The following is an 18833-nucleotide window of genomic DNA, read 5'->3' on the forward strand; positions in this document are numbered from 1 at the left end:
ATATTAGCTCCCCAACCAGGGATCGAACCCAGGTCCATGGCAGTGAAAGCCCACATCCCAACCATAGGACCACCAGGGAATCTCCCTGTTGTATTTTAATACACTAACAACAAACTATCAGAAAGAGAAATTAAGAAAACAATCCCATTGACCATAGCATCAAAAAGAATGAAATACTTAGGAATAAATTTAACCGAGGTGAAAGATCTATATACCCTGTAAGACATTGATGAAAGAACCTGAAGAAAACACAAATAAAAGGAGATATTCTATGCTTACGGTTGGAAGGATTAATGCTGTTAAAATGTCCATACTGCACATAGTGATCTACAAAGTCTATATAATCTGTATCAAAATTTCAATGGCATTTTTCACAGAAATAAAAAAAAAAAATCTTAAAATTTGGGCTAGATGGCAAATCCCAGTCAACAACTGGGAATGGAGATAGGCTTCTTGAACTGACCTAGGCTTTAGAGTGACATGGTACATACCTAGAGTGTTACAGAGAGTGTTATGAGTTATTAAAGGAATTTGTGATAATATATTTCTTACCAGTTGCTGCTATGGGGTTGTTTGCTCAATGACTGAAGCAGAAAAATAAGGAAGTATCTAGATGGCCTCTCATGCTCCCTATTAAGACTTTGTCTGCTAGTGTGTAACAGACTCCTTTTATTTCTTTTGGCTGTACCTCCCACCAACCAGGATTTTAATTCCCTGAACAGGGATCAGACTCATGATTGCTGCATTGGGAGCACTAAGTCTTTACCACTGTGTTACCTGGTAAATCCCTTGATCCCTTTTAAAAACTGAGGAAAGGTTATAAATCCTTTTCTCAGAAAATGCACAGCTAATACACACAAAATATTTTTCATAATTTCAGGGGGCCATATACTTCTGAAATCTATCCTGGACTCCAAGATAACGACTGTTCTCAGCTCTCTTTTCTCCCAAGAGTCAGCGCAACTCTCAGTCCTATTTTATTTTTAAAAAATATTTATGTTGCTGCACTACATCTTTAGTTGTGGCATGTGGGATCTAGTTCCCAACCAAGAATCGAACCGTGGTCTGCTGCATTGGGAGTGGAGTCTTAGCCAGTGGACCACCAGCGAAGTCCCTCAGTCCTATTTTAGAATATAGTAAGTTTCAGTTCAGTTCAGTCGCTCAGTCGTGTCCGACTCTTTGCGATCCCATGAATCGCAGCACGCCAGGCCTCCCTGTCCATCACCTACTCCCGGAGTTCACCCAGACTCACATCCATCGAGTCAGTGATGCCATCCAGCCATCTCATCCTCTGTCGTCCCCTTCTCCTCCTGCCCCTAATCCCTCCCAGCATCAGAGTCTTTTCCAATTTAGTAGATCAGAAGCAGGTTCTGGAAGCAGGTGGGTTTGGGAGATTACTAGGCATTACTACACATTCTATTTACTTGCAAAGTATACAGACATGAACAATGCGACGGAAGATGCCACATTCTGGATCTTTCAGGAGGTCGTTATGGTCACTACAAATAATGGTTTCTGACCACAGATACAGCTGAATCATTCAGCAAATATTTACTGGGCGCCTGATATGTACAGGCACTGAGCCAGGCAATGAGCTCACCAAGATAAAAAAGACACCATTTGTGTCCTTGATGAGACATTCACATGTAAAAGCATGAAGGTAGTTATTGGTGGCCTGAAAATAAAGGTTACCTAAGACTGAGAGGCATTCTGAGGTGACGGAAAGGACTCTGAGCTTGTGATTTGATTTTTGGCTTCACCACATTCTAGTGTGGCATCACTCAATCTCAGATTGCCTCATCTATCAAGTGCGGCAAATAAGTAGATGAGAACTGTGGCAAATCTTCAAAAAGATAACCTTTTAAAAAATTAACATGGACAAACAGAAAAGGCAAGTTACAGGCTTATCGAAAATGACAGCTGAGAGAGTCACCCCCAAAGAGAAGAGCCTAACTCTTCCCAGGCTCTACGGACACCGCCGCGCCCCGCACGCGGTCAGAAACCTCCCAATAAACCTTCCCGGACGGATCAAGTTCCGCTTCCGCAGGCAGGTTTTCGCTATAGGCGTGAGCGAAGGACGCCAGACGCAACGTAGCGTCGGCCCTCCCCATTGCGCATGCTCTGGAGGAGAGGCTGAGAACGGAAGGACGGGGGAGTGGCCAGACGCCGCGGCCGGCCGGCTCGCTCTCCCTGTGGCCCCGCGCGGGAGGCGGGGGCGCGCACACGCTCGTTCGCGCGGCCGGCTGCGTACAGTAGTGACGGCCGCGCGGGAGCGGTCACATGACCGTAGCGGCTGCCTGTACAGTAAGGACCCAATATGGCAGCGGCGGTAGCAGTGGTAACGGCAGCAGGAGGACCGGCCGCCCCATAGACCGCCCCCAGCGCACCACCCCCGTCGCTTCCTCTGCTCCGGTGCTCCTCCGGCCTGACTTCCCCTTTCTCCCACCTTTCCCGGCACAGCGGGAAGAACAGCGCAGAGCAGAGCAGGCAGGGAGGGCGGCCGGAGCCCGGACACGGGAGCCTCCCAGTCAGTTCAAGACCCGACATGAGGGAAAAGGGCCGTAGGAAGAAGGGCAGGACCTGGGCGGAGGCCGCCAAGACGGTAAGGCGGAGGGAGCGGACGGGAAGGCTGGGAGGATTTCGTTCCCTCGCCGCCCTCCCTCGGTCGCAGGGGAAGGGAGGTCAGTGGCACTGCGACCCGGCTAAGGGGGGCACAAAACCGCGCGGCGAGGGCGGCGGTTTGTGTCGGGCTTGTGGTCCCTGTGGGAATGGAGGCGCCTAGCGGAAGAGGGTCGCCGCGGGGCTGTGGCTTCTCCCCGCGTCTGCGGTGGTTCCTCTATGGTGTTTTGAAGCTGCCTGTCGGAGTCACTGCGCTCTCACCCCCACTCTGTGGTAGCCCCTGCCCCAGCATGGGGAAGTCTGTTGTGCTTGCACAGTAACCGGTTCTTCTCCCTTGTGCGGCTAAGGAGCCCCCATTGGATGCGGATAGGGGAAGGCTTGTGCATGCACCCAGCCCCAGAAAGAAGAGGGGAGCGGTGGAACTGGGTAGAATTGACCCGCTGTAGCAGGCACACCGCTCGGCTCCGGGGCCCCTGCTTGTCTGGGCTCCTGGATCCGGCCGGAGGTCACGAGGCTCTTGTTTTATGTTTGCTGTTGGAGCCGAAAGTGCAGGAGGTGTTTAGAAACGAAGTAACAGGTGGGACTTGTAGAATTTTTTTTTTTTTTTTCCTGTTTCCGTAGAGACCTACTCTGAACAAGGCAGCAATGCATGGTGGGACCTGTAGTTTTACCCGGCCTTGATTTTTCCGTAGCTAAAGTGGTGATGGCCTCACGAAGTTGTGATTAGTGGATAAAACCATCCTTTTTTTCCTTCTAAATTTATCTTAACGAAATTTAGAGGTAGGTTTAAAAAACAGAGTATTGAGGATGAGTGAGAACTTTTATGTTTTTTTATGAAAAAGTTAAAAGCGTCCATGTATATATATTTAGAAATGAAAGGTTTGGAGAAAGTCAGGTTCATTCCATCTTCTGAGGGTGCAGCAGAAAAGTAATAGGACGTGAGACAGCAGCGTTTTAGTGTTGGGAGGCGAGAAGGATGGAAGCATTTTTAATGGTGAATCATGACAATAATACTTGTACAACCTGGAGAGCCCCTCTGAATGAAGCCCCTCTTTATGGTGTGTTGTATGTTTTATTTTTTAAAGGGGAGTTTTCTGAAGTAGCAAATGTTCACTGTGGGAAAGTTAGGGAAATTATAGTATTTTAGTATAAAAAAGGAAATAAGGCATGCATCTAACCAAGCTCTGTTAACATTTGATATATTACCGCCCCGTCTTTTTTATTTCCCCAAATCTGGGTATTTTTGTTTATTCATTCTTGCACATTTGCTTTGTAAATCTTGTGCATTTGTTTTGTAAATGGTATGTTTTAGAGGATTCGTGAATCTTAAACTTGTTTGTCTGGTTTTGTAGGAAATGTGTAAAAGTTAGTGAATAAATAAAAGCACATTTTATTTGTTGAGTGCTTTCATTTACAGTGTACCTTCATAACTGTAATTGCTGGTCGTTTCCCTCCAAAGAAAAAACTCTAGAAATAATTTTGTTGGGTGGTGGGGAAATTCCTCCTTCACAAAAGGAGTGAAGGAGGAATTGTTCTACTTGATCAACACTACCTCAAGACCTCTTTTAAAGAAGGATAGTAAATTTTATTCATAAGTAACCAGATCCCAATCTTCATTGTGTTAATTAATTTTAAGTCTCTAGAATTTCATGAGTACTTTATGAATTATCTCTTTGGATAAAATAGTCTAATCTTTGGGAGATTGTGACAGGAAAAATTTGCATCTACAGTCTATTTTCCTATAGTAAATGATTATGTTTGCTCATTTATAACAAACATTTCAAGCCTTAGCTAGTTATGTGCAAGTAATATTTAGAAGATGTAAAGACTAGAGCTAATCAGTAGATCTTTGAGTGAGTTCCTGAAGGGATTGGTGTATTAGTGGTTTGGTATTTTTATTTGATTCTGGCAAATACATAAGAGCTCAGACTAAATAAAAATGAATTTTAGAAAGAGAATGGTGACACTAAAACTTCTTTTTTCTAGTAGCCAAAATCTAGAAAACACTCTACTCTTTTTTATCATCTATAAAAGTATTTAAACCTCAGTGGTCAAAGGTTTCTGTTTACAGGAGAAATAGGTAGAAGTAAATGTGAGAAGAATAAACAAAAGTAAATCTTTAATATTTTCAGATGCAGAATAATGAGATCAGAAAGTTAGTGGTTTGACAGAGATAACTTTGACCTAAATTAGGAAACTGTATATTTTATAAGATTAAGAGAACCAGGAGAAGCAAGTCTTAAACTTACCTCATAGGCATTAAGGCCAAATGTTCTATGAACAGTTTCAGAAAGGATATATTAAAATTATTCATTGAGTATAGGCAATGTCTACTTCATATTTTATTGTGTTCTTGGTACCTACATTGTAGAGCTATCCTGTTTTAGAGAACGTTATTAAAATGGGGTTGTGTTCCTGACCAATAATAGAGCAATAGATAAAATTATTCACATATATATGTATTTATATCACATATATTTGTGATTTGGGGTTTTGTGTGTATGTGAGAGAGCTACACAAATTGATACAGGATTGCTTTGAACAACCTGAAAAGGGAAAAATAATATGATTCATAATTATTATATAATTATGAGATTATGCCAAAGTCTGATTAAATGTAGAGAATAGACGAGTTCCAATAACTGAAGACATCCCACAGAGAAATAATGAAATTAAGATTCAGTTGAACTTGAATGCTCATTCACAACACTGGATTGTGTCCCTACTGATCTTATATTTGTCTCATAAATACACTAGTTATAAAAAGCATTATTCAAGTATTTAGTTAACACTATTACATTTTAAATTTATTTATTTATTGGCTGCACCCTGTGGCTTGCAGGATCTCAGTTCCCCTACCGGGGACTGAACCTAGGCCATGGCAGAACCCAGGCCATGGCAAGACTGGAATACTAACCCCTAGGCCACCAGGGAACTCCCATTACGTGTAACAGTGATAGTGGTGATGATGTGATTTGGATAAGAGACCTGCAGTATAGTATTTGGTGGAATTAAAACAGAAAAATTTGTAGTAAGCCAGAGATACTGAGAATCATTACATTGACTTTAGAACTGTGTTCGAAGTTCCGCTCGTTTTTTTGTTTTTTTTTTTAAGCAAAACAAAGCATTGTATCATGTACACATTAGGTGACATCCCTGAGGAATTTAGCTGTTTTTACAAAATAGAACTTTCAAAAGAGTATAATTTTGGTGATACTTTTTTTTTTTTTGACGTTTTCCCTTGTCACCCACCACAACTGGGGACACATCAAAAAGGAAAAATGTCTTTTTTGGACAAATTTGTTGTGATTGTAGGTGAAAGAGAGCAGCAGACCTTAGAGACTGCATTAGGTTATCTTTGAGGAGTGAAGTGGTCAGAGTGTAAGTGAAGGATGGGTGTTAGAGGTGAGGAGAATAGCAGGCGAGTGTAGATCTTTAGCATGTGATGTCTAGACAGAAGAAAAATTTTTTTTTTTTGTATCTAGACTTCACTTAGTGGTTAATACTGTTTGGAAAGTACATAGGTTTTAAAATTTATGTTATTTACCTAAAGTCATTTGGACTTCCCTGGTGGCTCAGTGGTAAAGAATCTGCCTGCAGTACAGGAGCCACAGGTTCTAGCCCTGGGGTGGGAAGATCCCCTGGAGGAGGTCATGGCAACACACGCCAGTGTTCTTGCCTGGAGAATCCCCATGGACAGAAGAGCCTGGTGGGCTACAGTCCATAGGGTTGCAAAGAGTCAGATACGACTGAAGCGACTTACCACACTCGCCTAAAGTTACTTAACTTTAGGGAATAGAGTGGAAGAAAATTTGTATTAAAGGAATAACTCTCATAAGCTAATTACCTTTCTGTAGGAAGTATTGAAAATAGAAAAGAATTACTTAAAAGTAAAATGATAAAGTACATGTAATGATTAGGAAGAAAAAAGTCTTAAAATATACTTTAGAAAAAAACAGATTTATTAACTTAAAAAGTTTCAGTTCTCTTAATCTTGACCATAAGTAAGTATCTTCTGCTAGGAGTATGGCCAGGCCTGGGGATATCTCCTTGGACCTGTATTGGTTGGCCAGAGTCTTTTTATGTCTATGTTTGTCTTATGTTTGTACTTGTAAATATTAGAACCTCCAGGAGAGTGTGCATCTTGGAAAACCATATTAAAGAAATATATTGTTTTTGTAATATTGTTTTATAGAAGGTAAAACTGGACAAAATCTTCCTGGAATATGTTAAAAATAGAATGAGACAGATTGTGAAGAGCATGGGTGAAAAACTGAGAAACTGCTCTAACCCATACTTTTCAAAACTAACCAGTTTTTTTTGAGGTATAATTGACATAAAATTATAAGATATTAGATACGTTTATGAGATTTCCATCTGCAGGTCTGTTTGTGCTAGGGCATTCTTTGCTTGAGAGATCTTCATTTTTGCCTTAATACCGAAGTAAAGTTCCCTTGTATTTTGCCCTTATATTTTGTATTATTATTTTCAGTTCATCCTTCCTTCTGTCCTCTTCTCATGTTCCTGTCTTGAAAGGCCACAAACAAACTAAGGAAAAAGGAAGGAAAAAAATCTTTTTTGAACATATAAGTTAAAAATTTCTGTGGAAAGTGCTGCTGCTGCATCTCCTAGAATTATGACAGGAGCTGAGAAAATGATGTCAAATTTGCAGAAGTCCTTACTCTTTCCTCATCCACAAAATCTATCTACTTTTAAAAGGCTGTGCAATTTTGCTGTCAGTGAAAGGGCATTATGTTTTCACTACAAAAGCTATCTGGAAGGAGGCCAGTTGTGTGGAAGATAGAACTACAGGAACCTGATAAGTAAGGTTTGTCGGCTGTCTTTATCCTTTTTATTAATACATGCATGCATACTAAGTCGCTACAGTCATGTCCTACTCTTTGTGACCCTATGGACTGTAGCCCGCCAGACTCCTCTGTCCATGGGATTCCCCGGGCAAGAATACTGGAGTGCATTGCCATGCCCTCCTTCAGGGGTTCTTCCTGACCCAGGGATCTAAGCTGCATCTTTTATGAGTCCTGCATTGGCAGGCGGGTGCTTTACCATTAGGGCCACCTGGGAAGCCAGAAGACTTGGAATGCTCCACTAGTTCTGTTTTCTTTCTTTCCATATCTCATAGAGGCCATCCTCATAGTTTATAGTGTTGTAGTATTGCGCGATTTAGTACTTTTAGTACAGTTTGATTTATCGTGTTTTTAAAAGGTTTTTGAGCATACTTAATTTTAGAATTCTTTAGATATGACTTAACAATAGTGTTAGTTTTCTATTACAGTTATATAGGTTCTTTTAAAAAATAACTCATTCATTCATTCATTTATATTTGGTTGTGCGGAGGGCCTTTTCCTTGCTGCCTGTAGGCTTTCTCAGGTTGCGGAGAGCAGGAGCTACTCTTTGTTCGGTGGTTTTTCTCCTTGCGGAGCACAGGCTCCAGACACACGGGCTTCAGTAGTCTCAGCACATGGGCGCATTAGTTTCGGCTCTCCTGCTCTAAAGTGTGGGCTCAGTAGTTGTGGCGCATAGGCTTAGTTGCTCCTCGGCATGTGGAATTTTCTTGGATCAAGGATTGAACCCATGTCCCCTGCATTGGCAGGCGAATTCTTACCCACTGTATCACCAGGAAGTCCTAGACTCATTATTTTTAAAAAAGTAGAACGGCAGTATGTAGAGAGTCTTGGATGAGTCACTATACTGAAAATAGGAATTAAGTACATATGCAAATATTGAAAATAATTTAGTTACCAAACTGAAATTAATGTGCTTAGTCACTCAGTTGTGTCTGACTCTTTGCGACCCCATGAATGTAGCCCTCTAGGCTCCTCTGTCCATGGAGATTCTTCAGGCAAGAATACTGAAATGGGTTGCCACACCCTGCTGGATCTGTAGTCTTTGCCATTTTGGTACATTAACAGGGCATTTCTTTAGTTGTTTTGTTCAGTAGAACTTGATGGAAATGGTCTGTATCTGTGCTGTCCAGTACACTAGCCACTAGTTACGTGTGGCCATTGAGCACTTCAAATGTGACTAGTGGGACTACGGAACTGAATTTTGAATTTTACTTAATATTAATTAAGCTTAAATACCTATGTTTGTTTAGTTGCTGTTATAGAATAACTTCCTATGCTTATTGACTTTCTGTGTATTTTTCAGTAAACTCTTTTTTTTTTTGCTTCCTGGTCTTTTTTATTCTAGTTTCTAAGAGTGCAGTGTAGATTAAGGAAACTGGCCCTTTGTGATACATGTCACAGATCTGTTTCCCAATTTTGGCTTTGACTGATTTATGCATTTTTTTTTCCTGCCCAGACATTTTTTTATGATAATATATTAATAAATAAATTTGCCAATCTTTACCTTTTGTGTTTTTCTAGGTTTTAAGTCCTATTAAGAAAAACATTCTCAAAAGATTATAAATGAGTGCTTTAAAAAAATGTTTAGCTGTTAAGGTGTGTATATTCCCCACATAAAATGCATATTTTGTTATGAACAAGTAGGAAGAAATTCAGTTCATATGTATCAGTAAGACTGTGCTTCTTGATGGCAGAGACTTTTCTTTTAAATGTTTCTACCTGCAGAAATGAGTGCTAAATCTTTGTTGTTTTTCACCTTTTTTATTGGCGATAAGACACTGTTGTCATTTTAAAGAGAGCACAATTTGAGTAAAATTAGTCAACTATATAAAGTATTGTTTGCCAGGAAAACTGGTTCAGTACCTCTCGTTTGTGAAAGAAAGTTATTTCAAGACACATCACGGTATTTGCCTTCCAAGACCCTTTTGAATTACATTTGGATATTTCTGTGTTAATTTTACTTCTGACCTTGCTTGGCAAAACTAAAATTGGTTAATTGTAAAAACACATGTAGTGAGTCCTGAACATCAAGGGACACTGTAAACCTAATTAAGTACTGCATCTTCTTGGTAATTTGCTCTTTTAGTAAAAATTATGTTGTGAAACACTTTGTCATTTGGAAATTCTTTTGCTGCTGATGTTTAGCAGCAAACATCATTGATACTACATTTAGAATGGACTTTCAATAGCTTGGGGTGGCCCACATCATCTTGAATCTTTAACCCACTGATGTCTGAATTATTTAGTAGTTGGTTTAGCCATATTCAGTTTCAAATAAAGTGCTTAACGATGTTAGTGACTTATTCTAAAGAGTAACATAAAAATTTTAATGTATTGTTATTGATTTTATAGTTTCCTATATGATTTGAGTGGTTCTGGCAAATTTTGTAAGTTTAAATGGATGGCACCCACGAAATTGATATTTTTGAAAAGGTTTTCTCTTTTACATTGTGTTTGTGTGTGTGTGAGAGTGGTGGAGAGGGGAGAGAAGGAGAAAGATGTCAAAAAGATGGATTACAAGATAAAGATAATGAACACTTTTCATGTATATCATTAAACACCTATGAAAGATGTAAAGAGGAATATAGGCCTATATATACATATATATATATATATATATATTTTTTTTTTTTGGCATCTCCCGAGCAATATGCAGGATCTTAGTTCCCCGACCAGAAATTGAACTCATATCCCCTGCATTGGGAGCCCAGGGTCTTAATCATTGGACCTCCAGGGAAGTCCCAAGACTATTTTTATTAGCAGCTTGGGAATAACCTTAACAATCTGGATCTGATTTTGGTTGTTTAATTTATTGAGCTTATCAGTGCTCAAACACTAGTGTGTATAAGAATCATCTGGGAAGCTTATTATAATGTAGATGATTATTCAGTAGGTCTGCAGTGTAGTCAGAGATTCTGCATTTGCAGTAAGTTCACAGGTGATGCTGGTGCTTTGGTATAAGGACCACATTGGGAGTTGTAGGGACTTTAGACTAACTGTTCCTCAATTTCCCCCAACTTTAAGATAGAGATAATAGAATTTACCCTTTGGAGCATCAGATGATTAGGCTGCTGCTGCTGCTGCTAAGTCGCTTCAGTCGTGTCCGACTCTTCACAACCCCATGGACTGCAGCCCACCAGGCTGCTCTGTCCATGGGATTTTCCAAGAGTACTGGAGTGGGGTGCCATTGCCTTCTCCGATGATTAGGCTAGAACATGTGAAAAATTCTTTGACGATACATGGTATGTTGTTGACTTTCCTGGTGGCTCAGTGGTAGAGAACCCATCTGTTAATGGAGGAGATGCAGGTTCGCTCCCTGGGTTGGGAAGCTGGAGAAGGAAATGGCAACCTACTCCTGTATTCTTGTTTGGGAAACCTACTCCTGTATTCTTGTTTGGGAAATCCCATGGACAGAGGAGCCTAGCCAGGTAGTCCAAGGGGTTGCAAGTGTTGTAAGCATGGTTTGTTAATGTTACTGAAAAATTAATAAATGTAGATCATCTTATGTTTCTGAATGAGAAAACTGAATATTGTACAGATGTTATTTCTTATCAGGTGTAGAGGTTTGAAACAGTTCTAATGAAAAGCTTTCTAGTCTCAGGGACCCCATTTGCCACTTGTTTCCCAAGGTCAGTGTGGAATGAATGACAGAGACCTGAATAAGCTGTAGACAAGTTTGGGAACACAGTGGAAGCTCCATATCGTGCTTTAGGAGATTGTGTGCCAGATCCCACTCTCTTGACTTAGACTTTGTGAACTGCTGTGGAGAAAGCACGTAGCAAGGAATGGCAGGCAGCCTGAAGTTTCTGAGTGACTCCTGGCAAAAAGTCAGCAATAAAACAGTAAGGGACTGAAACCTGCCAACAAGTAAGGTTCATGGTAAGCCTGGAAAAGAATCCCAAGCCTCAGATAAGTTCACAGTCCCAGCTGTCACTTCTGTTTCAGCTCTGTGAGACCCTCAGCAGAAGACCCTCTTAAGCCATGGCCAGAATCCTGGCACAGAACTATGAGATAACTTGGTATTGGGTTCACCTAAGTTTCATCATAAACCATAATCATACCATAAATTTGAGTTGTTGGGGCTGTATAATAGCAAACTTAAAAGTAATATTAAAATCTAGTGGAGGAAGGAACATGGAAAGGTTGGTCTCAGAGAGGGTTTGGCCTGGATATTCAGGGGTGAATATGGATAAGGGTATTCCAGGCAGAAGGAAGGCTGAAAAAATGCAGCGTATGTTTTATGCATGCTGATTTACCTTTGAGTCTTACGAAGTATAGTAAAAGATAAGGCCAGAAAAGACAATCTAGGATCCAAATGTGGAGAGTTGTAGAAGTTGAACTGACAGATATTTTTATTTTAGTTGTAATGTTTTTCTGCAGGTGACAACATCATTGTCTGTGTTTGGGGCCATTTGTGGGGTGTATTGTAGAGAGCTGAAAAGTCTAGCTACAGAGAGGTTATCAGGGTTAGAGTAGGGCTCTTGAATTAAAAGGATGCCTAGGGGTATACATTTTTTCCCCCCATCATTCAATGTTTCTTATTTTATACCCATTCCTTGTACACCTCTCATGCTTACAGGTCTCCAACAGAAGCCTGTGCTTAAGATCTGCCAGTCTCCTGAAATCTTCACCTAATAGGAGGTTCTGGCATGTTTTTCAACACAACTGAATTGTATGATTCTTGAGAGGGAAAAAAGAAAGCAAACTCTTTCCCCACTTCATTCTAGCTCATGTTGATTTTTCTTTTCTCTGAATTCTTATGCCACTGTTCTTCCTGTTCCACTCCTCTGTGCCGCAGGTCTTCTGGGTTGTTGAGGTGGTAGAATCAATCAGGAGTCTGTGTTGCACAACTCCAGGGGGAGCCATTCATATTCACATATTGTATTTTATGTGAATATTGCTTTCTAGAGTTGTGTATCACAGTGACTCTGGGTTCCATGATGCTTTTTGTGAAAACATCATTAAACATTAATTTATTTGGACTTCCCTGGTGGTGCAGTGGATAGGAGTCTGCCTGCCAATGCAGGGGACATGGGTTTGATCCCTGGCCCGGGAAGATTCCACATGCTGCGGAGCAGTTAAGCCTGGGTGCTGCACTACTGAGCCCACGCACCTGGAGCCAGTGCTCCTCAGCGAGAGAAGCCATGGCAAGGAGAAGCTCATGCACCGCAACTAAGAAAGCCCACGAGCAGCAGTGAAGACCCCGCGCAGCCAAAAATAAAAGAATTGAAAAAACACTGGGATATTTCAGTTCAGTACAGTCGCTCAGTTGTGTCCAACTGGTATATTTATTTCTGATCAAATTTAGAATATTTTTGCTAGGAGAAAAACAATTATAGGTTTGTGATAGAAAAGTCACACCTTGAGAACAGATGGGTAGGCAGCAAGAAGGGCAGCTTTTCCAGTCTTTTTAGTATTGGATTTGCTTCATATGTATTTCCCAAGTCTGTTTCCTGCAGACAGAGGTGGTAGCAAATGACAGAGGTTTGATGAACGTGTTTCCTGTTAGCTGTGTGGTTTTTTGTGAACACTTTACTTTTTAGACTTTTTAATATGGTGGATTACATTGATATTTCAAATTTTGAATTGGCCTTGCTCTCCTGGGGAAAGAAACCTTACTTGGTTGTGTATTATACTTTATATATATTGCTGGGTTTGTTGAGAACATTTATAGTTATGTTCATAAGGGATATTAATCTGTAGTTTTTTTGTGTTGTTTATGTCTGGCTTTGGTATCAGGATAGTGTTGACCTCATAAAAAAGGAAGTCTTCCTTCCTACTCTGTTTCCTGAGAGAGATTACAATTGATCTTCACTATTCGTGGATTCAATACAGTTAGTTGACTCTTGAACATCTTGGGTGTTAGGGATGCCAACCCTCTCTGTACAGTCGAAAATCTTCAAGTGACCTGTAGGCAGCCCTCCATATCTGTGGCTCCTCATCCATAGATTGAACCAGCCTTGAATTGTGTAATACTGTAGTTTTTACTGTTGAAAAAAATTCCTTGTATAGGTGGACCCATGCAGTTAAACCTGTATTGTTTGAGGGTCAGCTGTATTTGTGGATTTACCTGCTTGCTAAAATTTACTCCTCATCCCAAAATCAATACGTGGCACTTTGGTCTATTCATGGACATTGGCTGAGTGGCAAAACATTTGTCACCTGACGCTGAGATCTATGCTGAAGTCACACAAGGTGATGCTGTGCCTTCTTGTTACAGCTCTCATAGTGAAAAATGTGCCTTTTGGTGGTCTATTTAATGTCATGGTGTGCGCATTTTTGTGCTTTTTGTTAGGCTTTCACTATTTAAAGTGGCTCCCAAGTGTAGTACTGAAGTGCTGTCTAGCATTCATTCTTAAATGCAAGGAAACTGTGCCTTATGGAGAAAATACCTGTGTTAGATAAGCTTTGTTTAGGTGTGAGTTACAGTCCTTTTGGCCATGAGTTCAAAGTCAGTGAGTCGGTAACATGTATTAAATAAGATACCTCCAAACAGAAGCACGTAAAACAAGGTCACATTGACAAAAATATGACCAGAGGCTTGTAGGAACTTTGTATTTCACTTAGGAGCAGTGGATCAGTATTTGCTAATTTAACATTCATAGTGACTTTATAGAACATAACTATTGTGAATAATGAGAATGGACTGTGTATAGAACTGGTGTTATTTCTTCTTTAAATGTTTGATGGAATTAACCAGTGAAGCATTCTGGGGTCTAGAGATTTCCTTGGTGGGAGCATTTTAACTATGAATTCAATTTCTAGTATAATTATAGAACTATTCAGATTTCTTGTGTAAGTTTTAGTAGTTTGCAGTTTTCCAGGAATTGGTCCATTTCATTTAAGTTGTTGAGTTTATGTCTGTAGAGTTGTTGGTAGTGTTCTCTTATTGTTTGCAGTCTGTAGTAATATATCCCCTCTTTCTTCTTGATACTGGTTATTTGTCTTTTCCCTTTTGTTTTTTTTGGCTAGAGATTTATCAAGTTTTAAAAATCAATTGAAAGAACCAGCTTTTGGTTTCATTAATCTTTCTCTTTTTGTTTTCTGTCTCACTGATATTCATTATCTTTATTATTAGTAGTAGTCATTTTTCATACTCCCCCCACCCCGTCCCCTGCCCCACTAGCCTCTGGTAACCACTAATCCTTCTGTGTCTTGGGTTTGCCTGTTCTGGAGAGTCCATACACATGGAGTCCTACAACATGTGGCCTTTTGTGTTTCATTTTTTTCACTTTCGCATAATGTTTTCAAAGTTTATCCATATTATAGTGTGTATCCTTTTTTGTGGCTGAATAAATTCCCTCATGGCTATACCACCTTTTATTTATCTGTTTATCAGTTGATGGATATTTGGATTGTTTATACTTTTGGCTATTATGAATAATGCTGCAGTGAATATTTTGTGTACAACTTTTTGTGTCAACAAATGTTTAATTCTTTCTGGTATGTAGGAGGGGAATTGCTAGGCCATATGTTAACTCTGTGTTTAACTTTTTGAGGAATTGAATTATTTGTCCTTTTGTTGATTTCTAAGAATTCTTCATATACTGCATCAGTTCAGTTGCTCAGTCGTGTCCAACTCTTCGCGACCCCATGGACTGCAGCATGCCAGACTTCCCTGTCCTTCACTATCTCCCAGAGCTTGCTCAAACTCATGTCCATTGAGTGTCAGTGATGCCATCCAACCTTCTCATCCTTTGTTGTCCCCTTCTCCTCCTGCCTTCAGTCTTTCCCAGCATCAGATGTCTTTCCTGTGAGTTGGCTCTTCACATCAGGTGGCCAAAGTATTGGAGCTTCAGCCTCAGTCCTTCCAATGAATATTCAGGATTGATTTCCTTTAGGATTGCCTGGTTTGGTCTCCTTTCAATCCAAGGGACTCTTAAGAGTCTTCTCCAACACCAGGTTCAAAAGCATCAATTCTTCGGCACTCACCCAGCCTTCTTTATGGTCAACTCTCACATCCATGCATGATTACAGGAGAAACCATAGCTTTGACTATACTGCATACATGTACCTTATCAGACACACAATATTGTCTTTGTGGGTTCTTTCACTTTTTTTAGAAATGGTCTTTAAAAATATTTTTATCAATCACTTAATTAATTAGACTGCACTGGGTCCTGGTTACGGCAATGCAGGATCTTTAGTTGCGACCCATAAACTCTTCATTGGGGCATGTGGGATCTAGTTCCCTAATCAGGATCCCTGCATTAGGAGCTCAGAGTCTCAGCCACTGGACCACCAGGAAAGGCCCTTTACTTTCTTGATATGTCCTTTAGCACACAGTTGTTGTTTTTTTTTTAAGTATTTTAACTTCTATTGCATTAATTTTTGACTGTGCTGGATCTTCATTGCTATGCAGGCTTTTCTCTAGTTGTGGCAAGCAGGGGCTGCTTTCCAGTTGCGGTGCGCTGGCTTCTTACCGCTAGGGCTGCTGCTTCTGTTGTGGCTTCTTCTGTTGCGAGGGCTTCTTCTGTTGTGGAGCACAGGCTCTAGGCACACAGGCTTCAGTAGTTGTGGGACGCAGGCTGTAGAGCATAGGCTCAATAGCTGTGACTTGTGGGCTTAGTTGTTCTGCAGCATGTGGGATCTTACCAGATCAGGGATCGAACCTGAGTCTCCTGGGTTGACAGGTGGATTCTTTACCACTGAGCCATCAGAGAATCCCTTGGAAGCTGACTTTTGACCAAACATTTGAAAGAGATAAAGGAGCAAGCTTTGCAGATAATTGGGCAAAGAGCCCTCTACAGAGGGGGAGCAGGCAGTATGAGGACTCTGAGGCAGAAGTGTGCCATCTTGGACTAGCAACTATGAGGAGGCCAGTGTAGCTGAAGTAATGTGACTGAGGAAGAGAGATAGAGGAGTTGAATCAGGAGGCAGCGTGTTCATTATTCGGGCTATACTCCATTTCCTAGAATTCAGGGTAGATTTTCCTGTCTTCTTGTTCCAGTTTACTGTCCAGCTCCTCTCATACCAAATGTCCTCTGGAGTAATTTTGGATTGGCATTGGCCTGTGGAAGGTAACATCCTTCTCTGTGACAGGTGATGCCCAAGGTTTCAATAAAAACTGTAAAGTCCGTCAGAGGTTTTCAGAAAATTATGACTTTTTAAAAAAAAGTTTTAATACTGACATTATTCAGGATATATCAGCTTCCTGGTTTTTTCGGTGTTCTTTATGCTTTATTTCTATAGTAAATTACTTTTGTCTGTATAATGGCAACTAGGATCTGTATGTCTGTTGGATTAGGTATTGTTGAATTTGTTGTCTCACATTCCCTTCTGACAGGATAGTGCTTTTACTGTTAAAATATTGAACACCTGCCATGTATATAACAGAAATAATGCTAACTTAACTCATCAGATCAGATCAGATCAGTCGCTCAGTCGTGTCCGACTCTTTGCGACCCCATGAATCGCAGCACGCCAGGCCTCCCTGTCCATCACCAACTCCTGGAGTTCACTCAGACTCACGTCCATCGAGTCAGTGATGCCATCCAGCCATCTCATCCTCTGTCGTCCCCTTCTCCTCCTGCCCCCAAATCCCTCCCAGCATCAGAGTCTTTTCCAATGAGTCAACTCTTCGCATGAGGTGGCCAAAGTACTTGAGTTTCAGCTTTAGCATCATTCCTTCCAAAGTAATCCCAGGGCTGATCTCCTTCAGAATGGACTGGTTGGATCTCCTTGCAGTCCAAGGGACTCTTAAGAGTCTTCTCCAACACCACAGTTCAGAAGCATCAATTCTTCGGCGCTCAGCCTTTTTCACAGTCTAACTCTCACATCCATACATGACCACAGGAAAAACCATAGCCTTGACTAGACAAACCTTTGTTGGCAAAGTAATGTCTCTGCTTTTGAATATGCTATCTAGGTTAGTCATAACTTTTCTTCCAAGGAGTAAGTGCCTTTTAATTTCATGGCTGCAGTCACCATGTGCAGTGATTTTGGAGCCCAGAAAAATAAAGTCAGACACTCTTTCCACTGTTTCCCCATCTATTTCCCATGAAGTGATGAGACCGGATGCCATGATCTTCGTTTTCTGAATGTTGAGCTTGAAGCCAACTTTTTCACTCTCCACTTTCACTTTCATCAAGAGGCTTTTGAGTTCCTCTTCACTTTATGCCATAAGGGTGGTGTCATCTGCATATCTGAGGTTATTGATATTTCTCCCGGCAATCTTGATCCCAGCTTGTGTTTCTTCCAGTCCAGCGTTTCTCATGATGTACTCTGCGTATAAGTTAAATAAGCAGGGTGACAATATACAGCCTTGACGTACTCCTTTTCCTATTTGGAACCAGTCTGTTGTTCCATGTCCAGTTCTAACTGTTGCTTCCTGACCTGCATACAGATTTCTCAAGAGGCAGGTCAGGTGGTCTGGTATTCCCATCTCTTTCAGAATTTTCCATAGTTTATTGTGATCCACACAGTCAAAAGCCTTGGCATAGTCAGTAAAGCAGAAATAGATGTTTTTCTGGAACTCTCTTGCTTTTTCCATGATCCAGCGGATGTTGGCAATTTGATCTCGGGTTCCTCTGCCTTTTCTAAAACCAACTTGAACATCAGGAAGTTCACGGTTCACATATTGCTGAAGCCTGGCTTGGAGAATTCTGAGCATTACTTTACTAGCGTGTGAGATGAGTGCCAATTGTGAGGTAGTTTGAGCATTCTTTGGGATTGGAATGAAAACTGACCTTTTCTAGTCCTATGGCCACTGCTGAGTTTTCCAAATTTGCTGGCATATTGAGTGCAGCACTTTCACAGCATCATCTTTCAGGATTTGAAATAGCTCAACTGGAATTCCATCACCTCCACTAGCTTTGTTCGTAGTGATGCTTTCTAAGGCCCACTTGACTTCACATTCCAGGATGTCTGGCTCTAGGTCGGTGATCACACCATCGTGATTATCTGGGTCGTGGAGAACTTTTTTGTACAGTTCTTCTGTGCTCATATTGAAACTCATATTTTAACAAACAGGCCAAAAAGAAAAGGAAAATAAGCTAATTTTACTGAGCAGTCGTGTATGTAAAGTATAAATACAGCAATATAGTAAAACAACACACCATGATTAATCAGAATGTTTTCCAGGAATGAAAGTTCCTTTTGTTATTAGGAAATTATTAATTCATCAAATTATTAGGTTAAAAATGAGAAACTGTATATAGAGATGTACTTGCCCAGCTCCCTAGGCAGGGATTTTACTTTGTAGACCCCTGTATCTAGGTGGTGCCAAGTGACTGTTTTTGTGGGGAAATGTGAGCAGAAATAATGTGTCACTTCTGGGTCAAGGTATTTAAGAGCAGGGTGTGCCCACTGAACAGAAGTCAGGTGCACTGAACTGTTAATAATATGTTC

General features: G+C 40.8%; 1 protein-coding gene across 3 annotated transcripts in view; it reads left to right on the forward strand.

Annotated features, from left to right (window-relative positions):
• The first annotated feature begins 2215 nt into the window (after nucleotides 1-2215).
• The window catches only part of ASXL2 (ASXL transcriptional regulator 2), a 109742-nt gene continuing 93124 nt past the window's right edge, over nucleotides 2216-18833 (forward strand). The window contains exon 1 of one of the 3 annotated variants that reach the window (XM_044926156.2): nucleotides 2216-2602. In XM_044926156.2, coding sequence (XP_044782091.2) covers nucleotides 2546-2602 — 57 coding nt within the window. In that variant the 5' untranslated portion in view covers nucleotides 2216-2545. The remainder of the gene's footprint in view (nucleotides 2603-18833) is intronic. The other 2 variants (XM_044926153.2, XM_044926152.2) reach the window with 2 other exon arrangements.

Source organism: Bubalus bubalis, chromosome 12 (genome assembly GCF_019923935.1).
Source record: "Bubalus bubalis isolate 160015118507 breed Murrah chromosome 12, NDDB_SH_1, whole genome shotgun sequence".
Lineage (NCBI taxonomy): Eukaryota > Metazoa > Chordata > Mammalia > Artiodactyla > Bovidae > Bubalus > Bubalus bubalis.